This window comes from Penaeus japonicus, unplaced genomic scaffold, assembly GCF_977035675.1.
Source record: "Penaeus japonicus unplaced genomic scaffold, GWHDUDI00000001_assembly GWHDUDI00000031, whole genome shotgun sequence".
Lineage (NCBI taxonomy): Eukaryota > Metazoa > Arthropoda > Malacostraca > Decapoda > Penaeidae > Penaeus > Penaeus japonicus.
Window position 1 is genome coordinate 15828575 of NW_028234433.1, and position 18925 is coordinate 15847499.

At 36.2% G+C, this 18925-nt stretch overlaps 2 protein-coding genes and 1 pseudogene across 3 annotated transcripts in view; 1 reads left to right on the forward strand and 2 right to left on the reverse strand.

Annotated features, from left to right (window-relative positions):
- LOC122256474 (uncharacterized) overlaps positions 1 to 3709 on the reverse strand; it is a 4470-nt gene extending 761 nt beyond the window's left edge. The window contains exons 1-3 of the mRNA XM_086555427.1: positions 3520 to 3709; positions 2771 to 3242; positions 1 to 2633 (exon numbers count right to left, since the gene is read on the reverse strand). The exon at positions 1 to 2633 is cut by the window's left edge and continues 761 nt beyond it. Of these exons, the coding sequence (XP_086411553.1) occupies positions 1 to 2633; positions 2771 to 3242; positions 3520 to 3709 (3295 nt within the window). The remainder of the gene's footprint in view (positions 2634 to 2770; positions 3243 to 3519) is intronic.
- Positions 3710 to 5798: 2089 nt separating this feature from the next.
- On the forward strand, positions 5799 to 10666 carry RpS15 (ribosomal protein S15). Its single transcript, XM_043010359.2, has 4 exons — positions 5799 to 5866; positions 6078 to 6175; positions 9463 to 9697; positions 10528 to 10666. The coding sequence occupies exons 1-4, from the start codon at positions 5858 to 5860 to the stop codon at positions 10639 to 10641; spliced, it is 456 nt and encodes a 151-aa protein (XP_042866293.1). The 5' UTR covers positions 5799 to 5857; the 3' UTR covers positions 10642 to 10666.
- A 1603-nt stretch (positions 10667 to 12269) lies between these two features.
- Positions 12270 to 14813, reverse strand: LOC147468044 (uncharacterized; annotated as a pseudogene). The gene is made up of 2 exons (XR_015192620.1): positions 14012 to 14813; positions 12270 to 13878 (listed from the first exon to the last, which is right to left on the reverse strand). The product of XR_015192620.1 is annotated as an uncharacterized LOC147468044 (transcript).
- Positions 14814 to 18925: the final 4112 nt, after the last annotated feature.

Consider the following 18925-nt stretch of genomic DNA (forward strand, 5'->3'; position numbering starts at 1 on the left):
GCAGGACAGCAGACAGTATCTCAAGATGTTTGGACCAGGATTCTGAAAGGATCAATATATCGTCCAAGTAAACATGTACACATTCAAGGTCTTGTAAGAGATTATTCATAAGTCGTTGAAATGTAGCTGGACTATTCCTCATTCCAAAAGGCATAACTATATACTGATACAGGCCAAATGGAGTAGTAAATGCAGATATTTGTTGAGCTCTTTCTGTGAGTCTTACTTGGTAGTAGCCCTTTAATAAATCTAGCTTTGTAATGAACTTATAATGCCTCACAGAGTCTATCAAGTCATCTATTCTGGGAATAGGATAAGAGTCAGGAACCGTCACCGAATTAACCCGTCTGTAGTCAGTGCATAAGCGTATCTGACCCCCTTCCTTTGGCACTAGAAGGCAGGGAGAGGCCCAGGGAGAATTGCTTGGACATGCCAGTCCATTCGCAAGAAGAAAATCCACCTCTTCTCTCATCTGTTGCTTCTTCAGGGGGTGAAGTCTATAGGGTGCTTGACGGATGGGAAGGGTACCAGGTAGGAGCTCAATATCATGTTGAATAATGTTACACTGGCCTGGAGTATCTGAAAACACATCCGGGTAAGTATTTATCAGAGTCATCACATCAATGATTTGTGAACTTTTAAGATGTCCAAGGAACGTTTGTAACTTTGAAATTATTTCAGAGTTTGATAATTCCTTCCAGGGATCTATAGGGTCTTCATTTCTACTATTTATAATATTACAAGGGAGTCTCGGAGAGCTACCTGTAGGGTCATTTGTTATATAAGCTTTTAACAAGTTTACATGAACCAACTGGGAAGATTTTCTACGATCTGGAGTGTTTAAAATGTAATTTACTTTGCCAACTTTCTTTTGAATTTCATATGGCCCATGATATTTAGCTGATAAAGGAGAACCATGAATGGGAAAGAAAACCAAGACCTTATCACCTATGTTAAAGTTCCTAATTTTAGATTTTTTGTCAAAATCCCCTTTCATTTTATTCTGAGCTTTTAGTAGATTACTTTTTGCAACCTGGCGAACTTTACTGAGGGTAATCTTGAGTTTGTCCAGATAAGCTGAAACTGTCGAAGTTTGATTCTCAGAGGATTTGATCCAGTTATCTTTAACCAGTTTAAGGGGACCTCTTACTTTCCTACCAAAGAGCAATTCAAATGGGGAAAAACCCAATGATTCATGAGGAGCCTCTCTAATAGCGAATAACATAAATGGCAAACCTTCATCCCAACATTCCTGGTTCTCACAGCAATATTTACGAAGCATTGACTTAATGGTCTGGTGCCATCTTTCAAGTGCGCCTTGTGACTCCGGATGATAAGCCGTGGACAGAGAGTGCTTGATACCCAATTCTTTGATCACCTTAGCAAAGAGTTCGCTGGTGAAGTTGGTGCCTCGGTCACTCTGCACTTCCTGAGGAATGCCAAAAGTAGTAAACATATGAACAAGATGATGGACAATAATTTTAGTAGAAATTGTTTTTATAGGAAAAGCTTCAGGATATCTTGTGGTGGGACACATTACAGTTAGAATATACTGATTTCCCTTCTTGGTTTTTGGTAATGGACCAACACAATCTATGATTATCTTCTGAAAAGGTTCTGAAGGAACCTGTATGGGCTGCAAAGGGTAAGGAGGAATTTTCTGATTTGGCTTACCCGCTATTTGACATATGTGACATGAGTTAACAAATCTTATTACGTCTCTCTTCATCCCTGGCCAAAAATAATCCTGCAAAACTTTTTGATAAGTCTTAGTGATACCGAGGTGTCCACCGTAGCCTTCATGAGCGATCGCCAGTATTGATTCCCTAACAGACACAGGTAATACAATTTGATGCTTTTCAGCCCAAGTGTCTTCAACTGAGAGATCAGGTGGCCGATAAAACCTAGTTAATACACCATCTTTGTAGTAAATAGTAGGGGATTTGTCAATCTCTTTCTCAGATACAGCTTCTTTATGAAGCTTTGCAAGGGAACCATCATTTTGTTGAGCAATTATCAGTTTTTCAGGAGTCATGAGTTCAGAAAGTAAGTTATCATTATTTATAGACCACATAGACGTGACAGGTGGAGAGATATCTCTCTCTGTAGAACCTTGCTTAGTTTGAGCCCTTGTCACTGCACAGGCTGGAAACAAGTAAGGCTGCTCTATTTCCAGCTCATTGGTTGTATTGGGTGACAAAGGAGAATCCTGAACTTTTAGTTTAGGAACTATTAAATTCCCAGCCAAGTCATTTCCTAAAAGGAGGGATGCATCAGGTATAGGCATTTCTGAATCGATAACACCTACAGTTACAGAACCCTTTACTAGATCACTTTCCAAATATATCTTTGCCAATTTGACTGGAATAGTGGAATTTAGTACTTGTAAATATACTTTCTCACCAGTGTAACACTTGTTAATACCTGGAAAGGCTTTCTTGGCAATTATAGTTTTGGCTGATGCTGTATCCCTGACAATAATTACATTGTACTTTTTAGAATTAGAATTGACGGAAACCGTTCCTTTTGATCTAAATGCCTGAAAGATATCGTCCTGTTCCTTTCGTACATGATTACTAAAATTAATGGTAGCCAGGGGCTTAGTGAACATTGATACTTTCGCTACTTTACATCTAGGGTCAGGACAATTTTTAATCACATGGCCATCTTTTTTTTACAAAATTTACAAATAAGAGGTCGATTCTGTACACCTAGACGAGTCTGTCCACCGACCTTATCCTCCGGATTAATATTTGACCCTGCAGCTAACTGTACAATAGGAGATCTTCGTTTCTCCCCGGATGCATGACGATGAACCAGTGAAAAGACATCTGCTAGTTTAGCTGCCTTGAGGAGGTCAGTCTCTTCTTTATCCGTCAGATGTAGCACGATTTGATAAGGAACCTTTCTCTTAAACTCTTCCAAGACCATAAGATTAATCAAATCATCTAAACTATTAACAGAGGCGGATTTAATCCATCTCTGAAACGCTCTTAATTTTTCTGAAGCGAATTCCATATAAGTTTCAAAGTTAAGTTTATTCAGATTTCTGAAAGCTTGTCTATAGCCTTCTGTTGTTATAGCATAAGAGGTCAAGATTGCAGTTTTCACTTCATCATAATCAGTATTATCCTCCAATCCTTCACAAACCTTAACAGCTTTCCCAGTTAATTTCGGCTTTACTAACCATATCCAGTGATCTTTGGGCCAGTTAAAATGCTTAGCAGTGGATTCAAATTCCACTGAAAAATACTTCGGGATTTGACTCTGAGAAACAAGGAGTCAGTTTGGTAAATTTTGTAATATCGACATAGCTTGATCTTTCATGAGACACAGTTTGTTTTAATTGCAAAATCTGCAATTCATGCTGTCTATCCTTTTCACGTTCCTGCCTGTCCCTTTCCTTCTCTAATCTATCCTTCTCTCTTTCCTGGGATTCCAAGATTAGAGTTTGAAACTTTAATTTTTCTAATTCAAGAAGAGTTTGCGAATCGGTATTCATAGCAGAAAGAGAACTGCCATCTTGGCCTTCTTCAGAACGTAAATGCTCAAGTATTAATTGTTGTAACTGAGGTTTAGTTATATCTGGGTTATAATCGATTTTGAAATGGGTAGCTATATACTTTAAATCATCTTTCCGTGGATTACTAGATTGCAACACTTCTACTGAAGGTCGACATATGAACTCATTGACATCAAAAACAGGCATTGTAATAAATTAAGTGAGAGGTTCCTTCTAAGTAAATTTGACGTCCTGCTTTACAGATGTGTTTCGAGTAAATATAATTATACAGATATGTGAGGATGATTTGAATAGGCAATAATGCACAATCAGAAGAAGTCTATAATTACATGAAGCGACTATAGTAACAAATCCTCACGTTTGCTTTCTAGTGCCCATTTTTGACATGGGGGATATTATTACCGAAGCAAGATTTAATATTACAATCTAGGGTAAAAACTTACTTCATATAAACACTATAGACTGGATCACCATTACAGATGATAGGACTTCTAATTATAGAGTGCCGATAGTAGCTATTAGTCTGATTATGTACCCACCAATACACTTGAAATTAACAATAGCTTTAGTACTTTTTAAAAGTTTGAGTTGGTCACCCTACAATAGAGTTAACACGACATAAGACAAGAATTGATTGATTTTTTCGAGGAGTCTCTGATCGGTAAAAGTGGGAAGGTCGCATTCTCTCCCTCCCTTCGAGATGAACAAACTATACATGTGAAGTGATAAATTTTGTTTATCAACTATAGAATACTTTGCATTGGCCAATTGCTAAAGCAAACTACCGTTGTTGGAAAGTTATGCGATCTTGCCTAACGTTCGTACATTAGGCCTAAGAGCAGGGTCAAATAGGGTAATGGTTATTTTATGAAATGCGATGTGAACAAATAAATACAAAATTCCCGGACAGGCCCCCAAATTATTACGTCCCCATAATATTTATTAAACAAGGAGGTAACATGGATACGAAAAACAAAGATTAACTAAACCATTTATTTCCCATAACCAAAATATCAAAATTAATAATTCGTTCACCAAAATCGCATTATCATATAATAACCATTATATACATGTAATATACTCATCTGACTCGATAACAAATGTCTTGATCACCAAGTTCAAAAAGTCACTGCACAGCACACCCGAGTAGAGAAGAGAAGACCTCGACCGTAGTGATGAGACTACCGATTTGCCGGCTGTGGGCCACCTCCTTAACTATAGGCGCGTTTTTCCACCTTGAACTCCTCAAGAATCTTCACAAGGAGGTGTGGCAGTTTGGAGAATAGTTTGGGTCGTTGGGACACTTATAATAATACATATATACATACATACATAGATGTGTGTGAATGTATATAAACAAATATATGTACATATGATTATATATATACCTACCTGTATATATATGTATATGTATAAATATATATATATATATATATATATATATATATATGTATATATATATATATATATATATATATAGAGACATATATATATATATGTATATATATATTTGTATATACATATACATATATATATATATATATATATATATATATATAGATAGATAGATAGACATATATATATATATATATATATATATATATATATATATATATATATGTAGATATATATACATATCTACATATGTATGTGTATGTATATTTATATGTATACATGTATATGAATATGTATATATATGAATACACACACACACACACACACACACACACACACACACACACACACACACACACAAACACACACACACACACACACACACACACACACACACACACACACACACACACACACACACACACACACACACATATATATATATATATATATATATATATATATATATATATACATATGTACATACACACATACACTAATACACTTACACATACACACATATGTATATATATATATATATATATATATATATATATATATATATATACATATATATATAGTTATATATAAACATACATGTATATACATATATATATGTATGCATATAAAATGATTTCTTAAATCAACAGATATTAAGATAATAGAAATCTAAAGTCGTCATAAAATTTGCCGCGCTAACCTCAAGGTATGAAAAGCATGTAGTTATCAATTATCTAATAAAAGATATCTATATTTAATAATTTGCACTCTAACTTATATATAAAAATATGTAAACGATAACTTTACAAAAGGAATAACGAGAAAATGTATCCTCATATTTAATTGTCCAAAATAGAAGAACGCTTTGATACACGCTTTTCATACCAAAATCAAAACAGCAGACGATCGCTCTCTCCCAGTCCTTCACAACAAACCACCATGACTGACGTGAGTGTTCCGAAGAAAAAGCATTTAAAATCTTAACTCATCGGCCGCATGAATTTATCTCGATGGAATTGAAATACATCATGTGATAGATTACTTGTTCGAAGTGTTATTGGTACCATTTAAGACGAAGTTGCACAGATATTTACTCGAAAAAAGGAGGAAAGAGAAGCTGGGATGTGTGGGATAACATGTTATGTTTATTATATTTCAGGCGGATGTCCAAGCCCAGATCGAGGCGCGCAAGAAGCGTACCTTCAGGAAGTTCACCTACCGCGGTGTGGACCTCGACCAGCTCCTTGATATGAGCAAGTAAGAAAACGAAATTAATATATTCGTTAAAATTAGTCCGAGTTTGAGTGTACCTTGGACAGCGAATTCCACGTCAACCCACATGCCGGGTATTTGGGCTTTCACCTTAATTTTGGTTAAGGTTTAGATTGGTAAACTTTTTACTATTTGAATTATAATATTGTTAGAAGTGAAAAATTTTAGTTAGTAGTCATTAACTTATTTATATAAGGTACGAAATCTTGGGACAGAACACCATGAAGTGTTGTTTAGCTTTAATATTTTTAATTTAGGTTTCTATCATGTAACCTGTGAATTTGGTATTAAGGATTTCTTGCTACATCTAGTGAGCACTTTAAGTGGTTTTATTAAGTACTAGGCAGAAATAGACATCTTATGAGACCTGACATGTGGGGGAGGACATGAAGTATCCTAGGGAAATTTTTGGGTAAAATTGGTGAATAACCCAGTAGATTTGGCATTGATGGACTCCTAATGATGTGTGCTTGCTATATATAACAATATTACCCGGCTCAAAACTTATGACTGAAAATACATGTATTCTGCGCTCACAGAAGAAATTTATATTGGAAGACAAATGTGTAACCTTGCTTGGGTTGTAGGGGACAAAGCCTCCAAACAATTACAGATGCCGAATTGATGCAGAATTAACCTTGTTTAATTGACTGTTCAGTAATTTTACCCTACAATTGATAGGATATTTGATGCCCTTCTCCATCAGGTCTAGTGTCGTTGCTATTGTCTAGTACTAATTGAAACTATCAGTGTACATTAGACTCCACAGGGAAACTGATATGAATTCAGAGGTTTTATGACACAATTTGTAGAGTTACTGGATATTCCCCATAGGCTACAATCAGTGGTGGAATACTTGCACTATGAGGTATGCTTGATACAAGCTTTTCACATAACGTGCATTATCTTTATGGGCAATACAATTTATCTTGGTATACTGAGAATGTGGCATGTATGTGTAAGGGATGAAAGATCATACGACTAGTCAACAAACCAGTTTTATATCATTATTATCGTATTAGTATTATTGACCATCTGTGAGCTGGCTACATACTTGATTTTTGTCAGTAGGATAATGTCGGTCTTATGAATATTTCATTTCAAGTAGTTATACTACTAACTGGATATTTGTGGAGTGTTTTGGGGGATGACAAATCTCTCCTTGTGTACTCTTAGCATCTGCACATTGGAATTTTTCTATTTTAACTTACTGTAACTTATTCCAATTGGTTTGTTGAATCTCGGCTGTAGCATTTTGGTGTAATGTGACAAAGCTTTTAACTAATATATCAGGAAAGGGGCAGATTGTTTTGAGGATCATTCTCAATTTCTTGGTAAAGATATATTATTTTGAGAAATGAAGGTTAGCCCATTTTGTAAATTAATTGTATAGTAATTTTCATTGATGCCAAATAGAGCAAATCTTTGTGATACTCCTAATAATAGGGAAGGACTTGTATTTAGTAAGTTGACGTAAGACAGGCTGAAATATATGGATCAAATATGTAAGGAACTTATAATTGGCCAGTGAATGAAGCTGTGAAAGTGTTTCCACCAATCAAAGACAATGTACTTGAAAGGAGAATAGATGAAACTGCTTATTATGTGAAGTGCAGTTATGAAATATTTGCAGAGTGATTCTAAAATAGTATTTGGTCTGATGCCATAGTTACACAACTGAATGAAAGAATAGCCTCTAGGTTTAACTAAACAAATGCAGTGTAGAAAATACCTACGGCAGGATGGTTAATGATTTAAGTTAGACCCTCTGCTCTGTTAGAAAAAGAAAGATCCTGTCTCTAGTTAGTATTTTGAATACCCACCGTTAGTTACTCTCAAGATGTGATTAGTTTGATGAACTTTCGTGTGTGTATTCGGACAAGTTTTCTCTCAAATTTTTTACTTTTGTTTTAACCCCAGGTGATGAATAATTTCCATTCTTGCCAGTATCAGTCCATTTCTTGATTATTCATTTTTCAAATTAAATTATTATAGTTTACCTAGCCAGTGTCAATCTAAGCAAAACTTTATGGTGCATTTGGAGAAAATCCACCAACAAAATTCATGAGAAAATGTGCATGGAAAAAAATTAATAAAAAAAAAAAAAAAAAAATGTAGATAAACAATAAAGTATAATATGAAAAAAATACATATTCATAATATTTATAAGCTCATAGTAATTTCTAAACTATTTGACACATTGTGGATTGGAGAGTGCTTGTATTATGCAGGAAGTCTTGTTTGATGAAAGGAGGGGGGGGAGGCGGTTGACTGATATCGAGATTCCATAGAGTAATTAGTTTTGTGTCCTCCATATCTCTTGGTGTGCCAATATGGCCAGCAAACCACCATGTATACATTGGCTATATGAAGTTTGGACTGTTTTAAGTTTGACAATAGATCGCCTGGATAGTTTACAAGCACTATCTTGCCTTAATATGAATGATTGAGACTTAGTTTTTTATCTTGGGATGCTGCACTTAATTAGTGCCATTATCATTGGTATCTGTGGGGGAAAATCCTGCTTTGAAAGTCACTGTAGGTAAATTAAGATTTATGAAGAAAGGATTTTCTTTTGATAGGATTAAAACTGAGAACAAAGTGTATAAGAGAAATAGAACATGGAATGAAAGGACTCGGTAAATTGGTTAAAATGAATTGGTTTGATCTTCACCACCATGGCTGCTACTTGTAGGTGCTCAATCATACTTTCTCTTCCATTTTGCTACACATTTTGTGGGATAAACCTCAAATTAATTAAGATTAAATGACCTGTTTACCTATTGAATGGGGGTGATGGTATCTCACAAACTGTAGTAAGCATGTTTGTGGATGTCCTGAATGTAAAGAAAGAATATTCAATAAGATTTTAAAGTTAAGGGCATGTGTATATTGATTGTCTTATGAAAACGACTCCATGTGCTATATCACTAGGGAGTCGGTTACTAGACCTACCTGATCTTGCATATTTACTCCATTCTTGAAATTTTGTTGACATTCATAATACTAATAGAAGCAAAGAAAAGTTTGTCATGTAGGCATTATAATTAACTATGAAGCCAACCTTGTGGAATAAAAAAGAAAAGCACATGTTCTTGGTATCACTGTGTTAGATATTTAGAAGCAAAACTAGAGTTGTCTACTTCAAGTTCAGATTTTTTTTTTTTTTTTTAAGAAATCCATAAAAAGCCTATGAATAAATGGTCATTTATATTTGGACAAACTGTTATGAGACAATGATCCAAAGAAATAACTTGAATCTCCCATTTCAGTGAGCAGCTGGTTGAATTGTTCCCAGCCCGCCAGCGCCGCCGCTTCCGTCGTGGGCTCAAGCGCAAGCACCTGGCTCTGCTGAAGAGGCTCCGCAAGGCTAAGAAGGAGTGCCCAGCTCTTGAGAAGCCTGCTGTTGTCAAGACTCACTTGAGAGACATGATTATTGTGCCAGAGATGGTCGGTTCCATGGTGGGAGTCTACAACGGCAAGACCTTCAACCAGGTGGAAATCAAGGTAGGCACATACTGTGATGCTTAGTGCTTCAAAAGCTATATATGATATATGAAATGTGTTTTTGCTCTGCAGAATAATTTGAAAAATGCATTTTATGCTGTATTGACAGTGTTGAAGTTAAATGAAATGTGTTTGCTGTTCAAGTTAAACTTGGAAATGCTAGTTTGAGGCAATTTAATTTGAGAACTTTAAAGGGTATCTTTTAAAACCCACTGATAATAGGGATGTTCCTTGTTTGTCCACTAGTACTTAGTAGGTAACAATTTGATTAATAGACCTCCATAACTACACCTTTACCTTATTTCTTGATTATTTGTAATTTTAATAAGTATGGAATGAGATGAACAGGTCTACTAATTGATCTCTCAACTAGTGGTGTAACCATTTATAAAAATAAAAGTTGACAGCAGAAGATTTTTGTAACCAGTTGAAATGAAACTAGCATGAAAGAGTTCATTACACTTATCCTTGTTCTCTTTACCATTTCAAGAAGAATTTTTGTGTTCAAAAGCTTCTGACAGATATCCATATTGAAAATGTCAAATATTTTTTTTAAAGACCTTAATTTGATGGAGCATTATGAATAATTTAAGCACCATGCAGAGGCCCTCCAGTAATGTATTCAGAACACCGAGTCACAAATCCATCAGTTGGAAAATTGTGGCCATAACTTCTGACAGTAGCTTTAGAAAAATGCATTTGCACACACAAGTCCTTGGTTATAAATACATACTATACTACAAAATTTATGTTTATATTTTTTTAATTTGAATGATAGTAGTTAGTTCTGTGCTTTAATGCTTTTTGACACCAAAATTTTCTTATTCCAGCCCGAGATGATCAGTCACTACTTGGCAGAATTCTCCATCACCTACAAGCCTGTAAAGCACGGTAGGCCCGGTATTGGTGCCACCCACAGCTCTCGGTTCATCCCTCTGAAGTAAACTATATTAAACAAGCGGTGTTTAATTTTTGTCTTTTATTCCTTTTTGGAAACCCTTTTTTGTGTGGACTTGCATAATAGTATTTTAATTATGCTGGAGTGCAGTAAAGTGCTGCTGAAGATCTCTATTTCAACATGAACAGATGGATGAAATTGAAAGGTCATGAAAAAGATTTGTAATATGCCAGATGCTTGGCTTTAGCACGAAGCAAATCTTGATAATTATGGAAAGGAATTCGCATAATTGAATTTAACCGGATTCTTTCAAGTAGTTTTAATATCTGATGGGTAAGCAGCAGCCATATACACCGTGTCTGCGACTTAAAACCAAGAAATGTTGAAATTTGATGCTCTTATTCATTCTAGCAAATCATTCTACCCTCGACTAACTCGCTAAACTACTACAAATCATCTGTAAATTAATCGGATAAATATTTAGAATTTATGAAAGTTGTATGTTGAATTTGTAATCGATTTGATATATTCATAAGCTTCTAAAACATCTTTACTTCATATGAAAGACCAGACCAGAGAATGTAACCAGTTTTTTAACACTGCCATTAACCTTGCGGATTCAAATCACGAGGTGATTCAACACTTGCAAGAATGAGTAGTCGGGTAGGTTGGCTTTGGACACCGTATTACAACGGGCAGAAATTGCGCTTTTGCGATTAAAGCGGAGCTTATGCTATTTAATAAATTGATTGCTATTTAAATGCTGTTAGTAACTACCATCCGTAGGTGGAAAAATAAAAATCTGACTTTCATTCTTGATATTCAATATGAAAATATGCTAAATTAAATTTGATGCACTACTTTATTTACCATGTTACATAAGTGCACTTCTACATGCGTCCCGCATATATTTACACAAACGGCGATAAATCTATTGTAAGATTTGTATTTGCAGATGTCGTCCTTTAACCCTTTGCCGACGGGGGATAGATTTGCTTACACAGGCTCCAGGATTAGTTTTATTTCTGATCGAGGCAGCTTCTGCAACATAATTTGATTTTTCCCACTCCCTTTTAGTCACTCATTGTAGAGCTAGAGACATTTTTGTGTTTTGTTTTTTTGTTTTACTATTTTTAGAAATTTATCTGTCATATCACAGGCTCCATCAATTCTGCAGTTGACTAAAATTGTAGTTCAGGGTCCATATCAACTTTTTTTTCTTTCTTTCTTTACATTTACACTCAATGTGATAGAAGTATTACTATTACTGTTTTAGGGGGGACAAAAAAACTTTATTTTTTCGTATTTCTGTGCTGTCACGAACAAACACGAGACTTATAACTAGGGCTGTGACATTATGCTTTTACAGAAATGCTTTTTATGCTTTAAAATATGCTTTTTATGCTTTAAAATATGCTTTTTATGCTCATAAATAAGTTTTTTATGCTTGACAATATGCTTTTTATGCTCTAATATATGTTTGTTATATGGATATTTTCTTTTTCCATGATCAGTTGCTCACTTTGCGTAAGGGGGAACTTATTACACATTGTGTCATCGATGTCATGATTTTTTAAAATAAAGGGCAGAAAATAGTCAAGATTGAGTATTGAGTAATATGATTTTTTTATGTATTCAAATATGTAAAAAAGGTTTCTACATAAAAAAAAAAAAAAAATATGTAGACTGTAGTAACAAAAACAACAAACAATAGGCTGTAGTAACAAGAACAAATAATAACTATGTAGCCTGTAGTAACAAGAACAAAAAACAATAGGCTGTAGTAACAAGAACACTAAATAAGCTTTAGTAACAAAAACACTAAACAATACTGTAGTAACCAACACCCAAAAACTTAGGATTCATTAGTGACAAAACATTACCAACAGGACATAATTAGGGTTCATTACATTTGATGATTAAGTGATGTTTCAAATTTTCAAAATGAAAACTACGTCTATTGTCGGCTAAAACAGTTTTGTAGACAGAAAACATTCTTTCCACATCACAGGTAACGACAGGAGCAAATTGAAATGCAGTTAATTCAAAGCTGGAGTATTGGTTGATGTAATCGTCATTTGTTTTCTTCAATTTCCCAGATAAGAGAGAGCTAATTTTTTTAACAGTTGCAAATCCTTTATTCTTAGCCAATACTGACGTGAACTTATCAAAATAGGTTGTATCATACATGTTTTCAAGCTTCTCTTTAACCTCCGTGATGTAACCAACAGCTGATTTCAAAGATAGCCCTTGTGTTTCAAGCTTTTCAATTGTAGAGGCTAATACAGAAAATTGGTTAGCAATGAACGCCAAGCTTACTTTCACTTCAACATTATTTAGGAGCTCTCTACACTCAGCAATGCTCTGGGCCTCAGTTTCGTCAAAACTCATAATTGCCTTATTGACCTCTTCCAGATGATTTGAATAATACTGCGCTGCTTCCAACCAAGTGCCCCATCTGGTAACAACAGGCGAAGGTGGGAGGGAGACGCCAGGTGAAAGTTCCTTAAATTTCTCTACTCGTCGTGGTGCTTTAAGAAACACACTTTTGGCTGCAGATATCAAACGATTAACCTCAGGGTAGTTAGATCTGACCATTTCTGCAACCCGATGTAAACCATGAGCGAGACATGTTACATGTATAATTTTTGGATACATAACTTGCAATCCCCGCATAGCCTTGCACATATATGGTGCTGCATCTGTTGTAGCAATTAACACGTTTTCATAAAGAATTTGTTGAGGCCACAGTACATGTAGAGAATCATTGAAGAAGGCTGCTATGGTCGAGTGATTTACAGATTTCAGCTCAGCTACGTTGCCTAAATAACATTTAAGCCGTTCCTCCTCTTCTCCCAGTATCCCAAACACAAAGCACGCAACATACCTCTGCTCCACGTCTGACGTTTCGTCTAACGACACCCACAGTTTTTTTTGCATCGACTTTATGTCGAAGATCACTCAAAGTTTCCTTATACAGATCTTGCACATGGTATTTCCTAAGAGTACTCTGGTCTGGAACAGTGTATGCAGTATATTTGAGAAGAAAGGATGAGAACGGTGTTGAATTTACCTTATTTAAAGGTATGTTAGAAGATATTAAAGCTTTGCAGAGATCTCTATTAAAATTCTTTTGCGCAGGTGGAAGTTGCTGTTCAACAGTTTCTTCATCTTCTAAGCCTTCTTCCTGTACTGCCTCGTCTTGCTGCGATCTTTGTTTATTCTCTCTGTGTCTTTTAGTCTTCAGATGTTGCACGATTAAAGATTTCTTCAAATTGGGAACCTAAATAAATGAGAACATTTTTCAATGCCCATGGTATATTCGTATTTGAAATATTGAGCGAAAATATTTTGCAAAAAAAAGCTATATCATGGATTAAAACATATAAACATTTTAACCCATAGACTTCACTGACCTTTGTAGCACAAAATTTGCATTGCAGTTCTCCATCAATTTCTGTAAAATCTCCGTACTCCGTGAGCAATCTTGTGCGCAGTTGCGGTCTCTCCACCTTCGGCATTCTGTTCTTATGTGGTGAGAGTTAGTGTGCTGAAACGACAACACTTAGCTAATAAGCGTTTCAGAGAGCTTGAGGACATGTTTTTCTGAAATAACTGCAACAAACTCTCATATCATTATGAAACTTTGCCACAGGGTATTTCACACCCTCCCGTAATATCCCAATGTGTTGTGAATCATCAACAGTACATAATAATGCCACTTCTCCCTATAAAAAGGAGAAAGTTAAACGTCTCTCCCAAAGAAACGAACATAAATTGGTGACATAATACCTGTGACGTAATCAAGCTCCAACCACATAGTTCATCCCCTTGTTCGTACCCTCCTCCTCTTCCTACCCCCTCTCCATATTTCCCTCCCTTCCTCCCCCTCCTCGTTTATCTTCCCTCTTCCCTCGTTTTATCATGCAGTTTTAAGGCGTAAATAAAATAGTGTAGTAGTGGTATTCTATATTTCTATTATAGCCGCATCCTTGAATGATTTTGTGAACAAAACACACTGAATTTACTCATCTGGCGTATAAAAGCATAGATTTTTAGTAAAAAGAATAGAGTTTACATAAAAAACATATTTTTTTTATAAAAAGCATATTCTTTTAAAATGGCCTATGAAAAGCATATTCTTTAAAATGAAATATGCTAAAAGAATATGCTTTATGCCAAAAGCATAATATCACAGCCCTACTTATAACCATCCAAAATGAAGAGGTTGGGAAGAGGAAGGGAACTTGTGCTTTTGACAGTGAGTGCCACAATAAAAGGCATCCATACTGGCACAGGGTCACATTGTATGCATTGGGCATGGTGTGAGTCACCTTCCTCCTCTCGTTCGGTCTGCACATCTTTCATCTGCGGTACTTTAGAGCAAGAGGACGGCAACTTGCGATGTGCCATCACTCTACAGAGATAGTGCTTGCTAGAGACCGTAGATGGGTGCCATTCAAAGCGCTCTCTCCTGCTGGTGCTAGAAGAAAGTGGTGCCATCTAGCTTTTGTAAGTGAGTTGAAAACCATTTTGCTTATTATTACGGCAGTTATAATAATTATGACTGCAATTGTCAACATCACTCACTCATTACTTATAGTACAATAAAATAACATAGTGATCCAGAATCCCCGAACGCCATGACGCCCATTGTCAGGCAAGAGGTTCTGCGTCATGTATGACAAAAAAACGTCATCCGTCGTTAACGGGTTAATGACTTCAATATATACATATAGATGCTCACGTTATTATCAAGGCCAACGCATTTAGTGTCAATGTCCAGTGCAGTAACTCCGGTTAATGTTATTACTAGGGTTGTGACAATATGCGCTTATGCACTAAAAGTATGCGTTAAGTCCATAAAATATCCAATTAATGCACCATAAGCCAATTTCAAAATCTGATATGTTTTGGGTGTGGAATTGGGTTAGAAAATGAAACCAGTGGTTACAAACAGTGTAATAGAACAATTTTCAACTAATAAACTAAACAAAATACCCGTAACCGTCAAATTAACGAATAATTATGTGAGCATTTTCACACGAGAATTACGTTTCACAATTAGGTGACACTTCAAATTTTCAAATTCGAATCGCCGCCTATTATCGGCCAGAAGAGTTTTATACTGTGAAAAAAATCTTTCTAAGTCACATGAAACAACAGGAGCGTATTTAAAACATGAAATCTGTGAATCTGGCAATGGGATCCGGTAAGACCCGGGTCTGACCTGATAGGACACTCTATATCCTTTAATGAACTGAAGCCAGATTTTTTTTCAATATCTTTATCATACAGCATATCTTTTTGGACATTATCAATTAAAATTTTAATTTAGCAGCTCAAAGTCTGGACTTTTTTTCTGCGTTTTTTGATTGCACTAGAGAGACTCCGAAAAAAAGTGGCAATGACTACCAAAAAGTTTTCAATTTCATATCCAGCAGCTCCTGGCTTTCTGCTATGCACAGACTGAAGTATCAAGTGACATTATTACTTCCGATACATTATCGTAATATACTAATATCTGTTAAAATAACCGACTGCCTCAATCCATGTTCCCCATCTTGTTATTACGGGTCATGGAGGAAGAGGTACACCAGGAGCCAGTTCTTGAAATATCCGCAATCTGGACGGTGCTTCAACAAATATGCTTTTGACAGATGAAATGAACTTATTGACTAAAGGGTAATTTGAACGAACGAACTCAGCTGCTCGATGCAACCCATGAGCCAAGCAAGTTACATGGATCATATCGTTGTACAAAACTTGTAATGCTCTCGTCGTTTTGCACATATAAGCTGCAGCATCAGTGACTACCAGCATAACGTTTTCATACAGAATCTGCTCCGGCCGTATTTTTATTAAAGAATCGTTGAAATAAGCTGCCACTGTTGAATGATTTACTTTTTCTAAAATGGAAACATTCCCAAGGTACGATTTACCTACTTCGGTTTCATCGCCTAGGATACCGAAAATAAAGCATACGATATACCTTTGCTTCAACATCGGTGGTCTCATCCAACGACACCCAAATCTTCCGACCAGCAGCTTTGTCTCAGTATTGCGATGGTTTTGTCGCACAAGGAAGAAACTTGATTTTCTTATAAAGTTGTTTGGTTAGGTATGTTGTGCCCAGTATAGGTTGATAAGAAATTATTGAATATGGTGTTACTCAACTTGTTTAGTGGAATGTCTGCAGACAACATAGCATAGCAAAGATCACTGTTAAATTTATTTTTGTTAGTATTGTCATTGTTATTGGAGGTGGATTGGCCTACAGCACCAGCTTCTTCGGTGAATTTTTTTTTTTTTTTTTTTTTTTTGCGCACTGGTTTTCAAATACACTGCATAAAACTTTCTTGAAACTGGAATCTAAGAAAATATTTATTACTTTACGTATCAAATGAGAGTTTCAAATCTAATAATGATTTCCCAATAAGTCAGAGCCTAAAAATACTAGTTATGGGACGAAACAAACATTAACGATTCCGATTCTACACTATTATTGTACCTGTCCTTGCTATTATTGCATAATATATCCATGTGTGTTCCTATGTATTAACATAGTTAAATAATCTATAAGTTAAAAATGATTAGAAAAGTTTATAATTGCGTATGAAAGCTTTATAATATACCAGATAATGTATTAATGATACGGTTTTATATAAAAACATATAAATAATACATGTTTGTTACAATAGAGCACTCAAATTCCTTCACCAAATCTGCAGCTTTCTGGGTGTTATATTTTGCAATTTTTGGCATGATGCCGAAAACTCAAAAGATTTAGTAATTACAGCGACGGCTGGCCACTGCTGAGCCAGTCCTAGGTCTACAGTCTACACCGAGTGCCGGGAGACTCACCGCGTAGACGCGCGCATCGCTAAGAAGAGCAAAATCGTGCGATATTATTGACCGTTTGGTTGTTTGCTGTTTCATGCGCTAGTTCTCTTGGAAAAGTGTGCCAAAGTATGGGGTAAAGTGTGAATTTCACCAATATTTTGGTTGTTCACAAATTTACTCCCTTACAATGGACGGAGAGCGGTAAACAACGTGTTTCTTGATCTTCTAATTTTACGTGGGATGATATGAGGTTGAAATCTTCTTGGTGTTTGATGAAGACTTTTATATCAGACGGCCCGTCGGTAATATACAATTCAATTACTACCAGGCATAAAAATATGAAAATAACATATGCTCTAATATGAATACATATGCGGCAACAATATTGCCTATGCTGTAACATAACCGCATATGCTCTAACGATAGGGCATATGCACTGACGTAAAATTTGATGCAGCATATGCAGTTATGCATTTTGCATATTGTCACAACCCTAGTTATTACGTGAAGAACAATATTGTGTTTTTGATGAGATTTCTGATAAATTTAACTTAGAATATTTTCTGCACCCTTCAAGGGTGCAAAATATACAAAATCTTCACTAGGTTTCTGTAGTCTTTAGCACTAAGTCACCGTGTCCGACCACTATGCATAGGGTAGCTGCAACATCAGCCGTGCGCATTCGATGTTGAGCCTGTACACGCGGTTTTGGTAATACTGTTTACCCACACTGTCACTGTCCTTACTGTATACGCAGCTCCAGACGAGTTATTCTCCTCAAACTTTTCTTCGATGGGACGTCAGAAACCGAAACTACGAGCAGTTATATCATTACGTAATCTCCATTTTAACGTCACATCGAGCAGTAAGGATAAGGACAAGTCAGATTTGTCCGCTAGTTCAGTTCAGAAAGATTTGCGAAGACGTCGCTTCGCCCGGGCTATATTGCACGAGGTGGCCCGGCGGGCGGACGCTACGCCGGACTTGTTGCACTAATATAATAAGGCGAGCTCGCCTGAGTCAGCGCGTGCTGACTCGTAAGAGAATGTGCTAGCGGGTGTTGACTCGATCTGAAGTTCGTCCTTACCCAACGCAGTGACCAGCCAAGTGACAATGGAAACACGAGTTTGGACGGGACTCGATCTGCTGCCTACGGGAATGTGAAGTCGACTCGTCCACTGAACTACCAAACGGCTCATCCAACATTGTCCAGCAAAGCTTGCCCCTTTGGACCAGGCCTCGGTGCTTTTTTTCTTTTCTTTAATTTGCGTTCACATAATCGGGGAATGCCTTGACCAGACAGTTTTGTCGTTTATATCCATGATATGCACACGGCAAAAATGAAGAGTGGCTAGATATCTGGGAGTAGCCATACTAGCCAGTAGTCAAATGCTTGTACAGTACAACCAGTATCTGGTGAGTTCGGCCAAGTTGGGGGTCTGGACATTTTGCTGGGCAAAGTTACCAGATTATAGGTTTATCCGTCA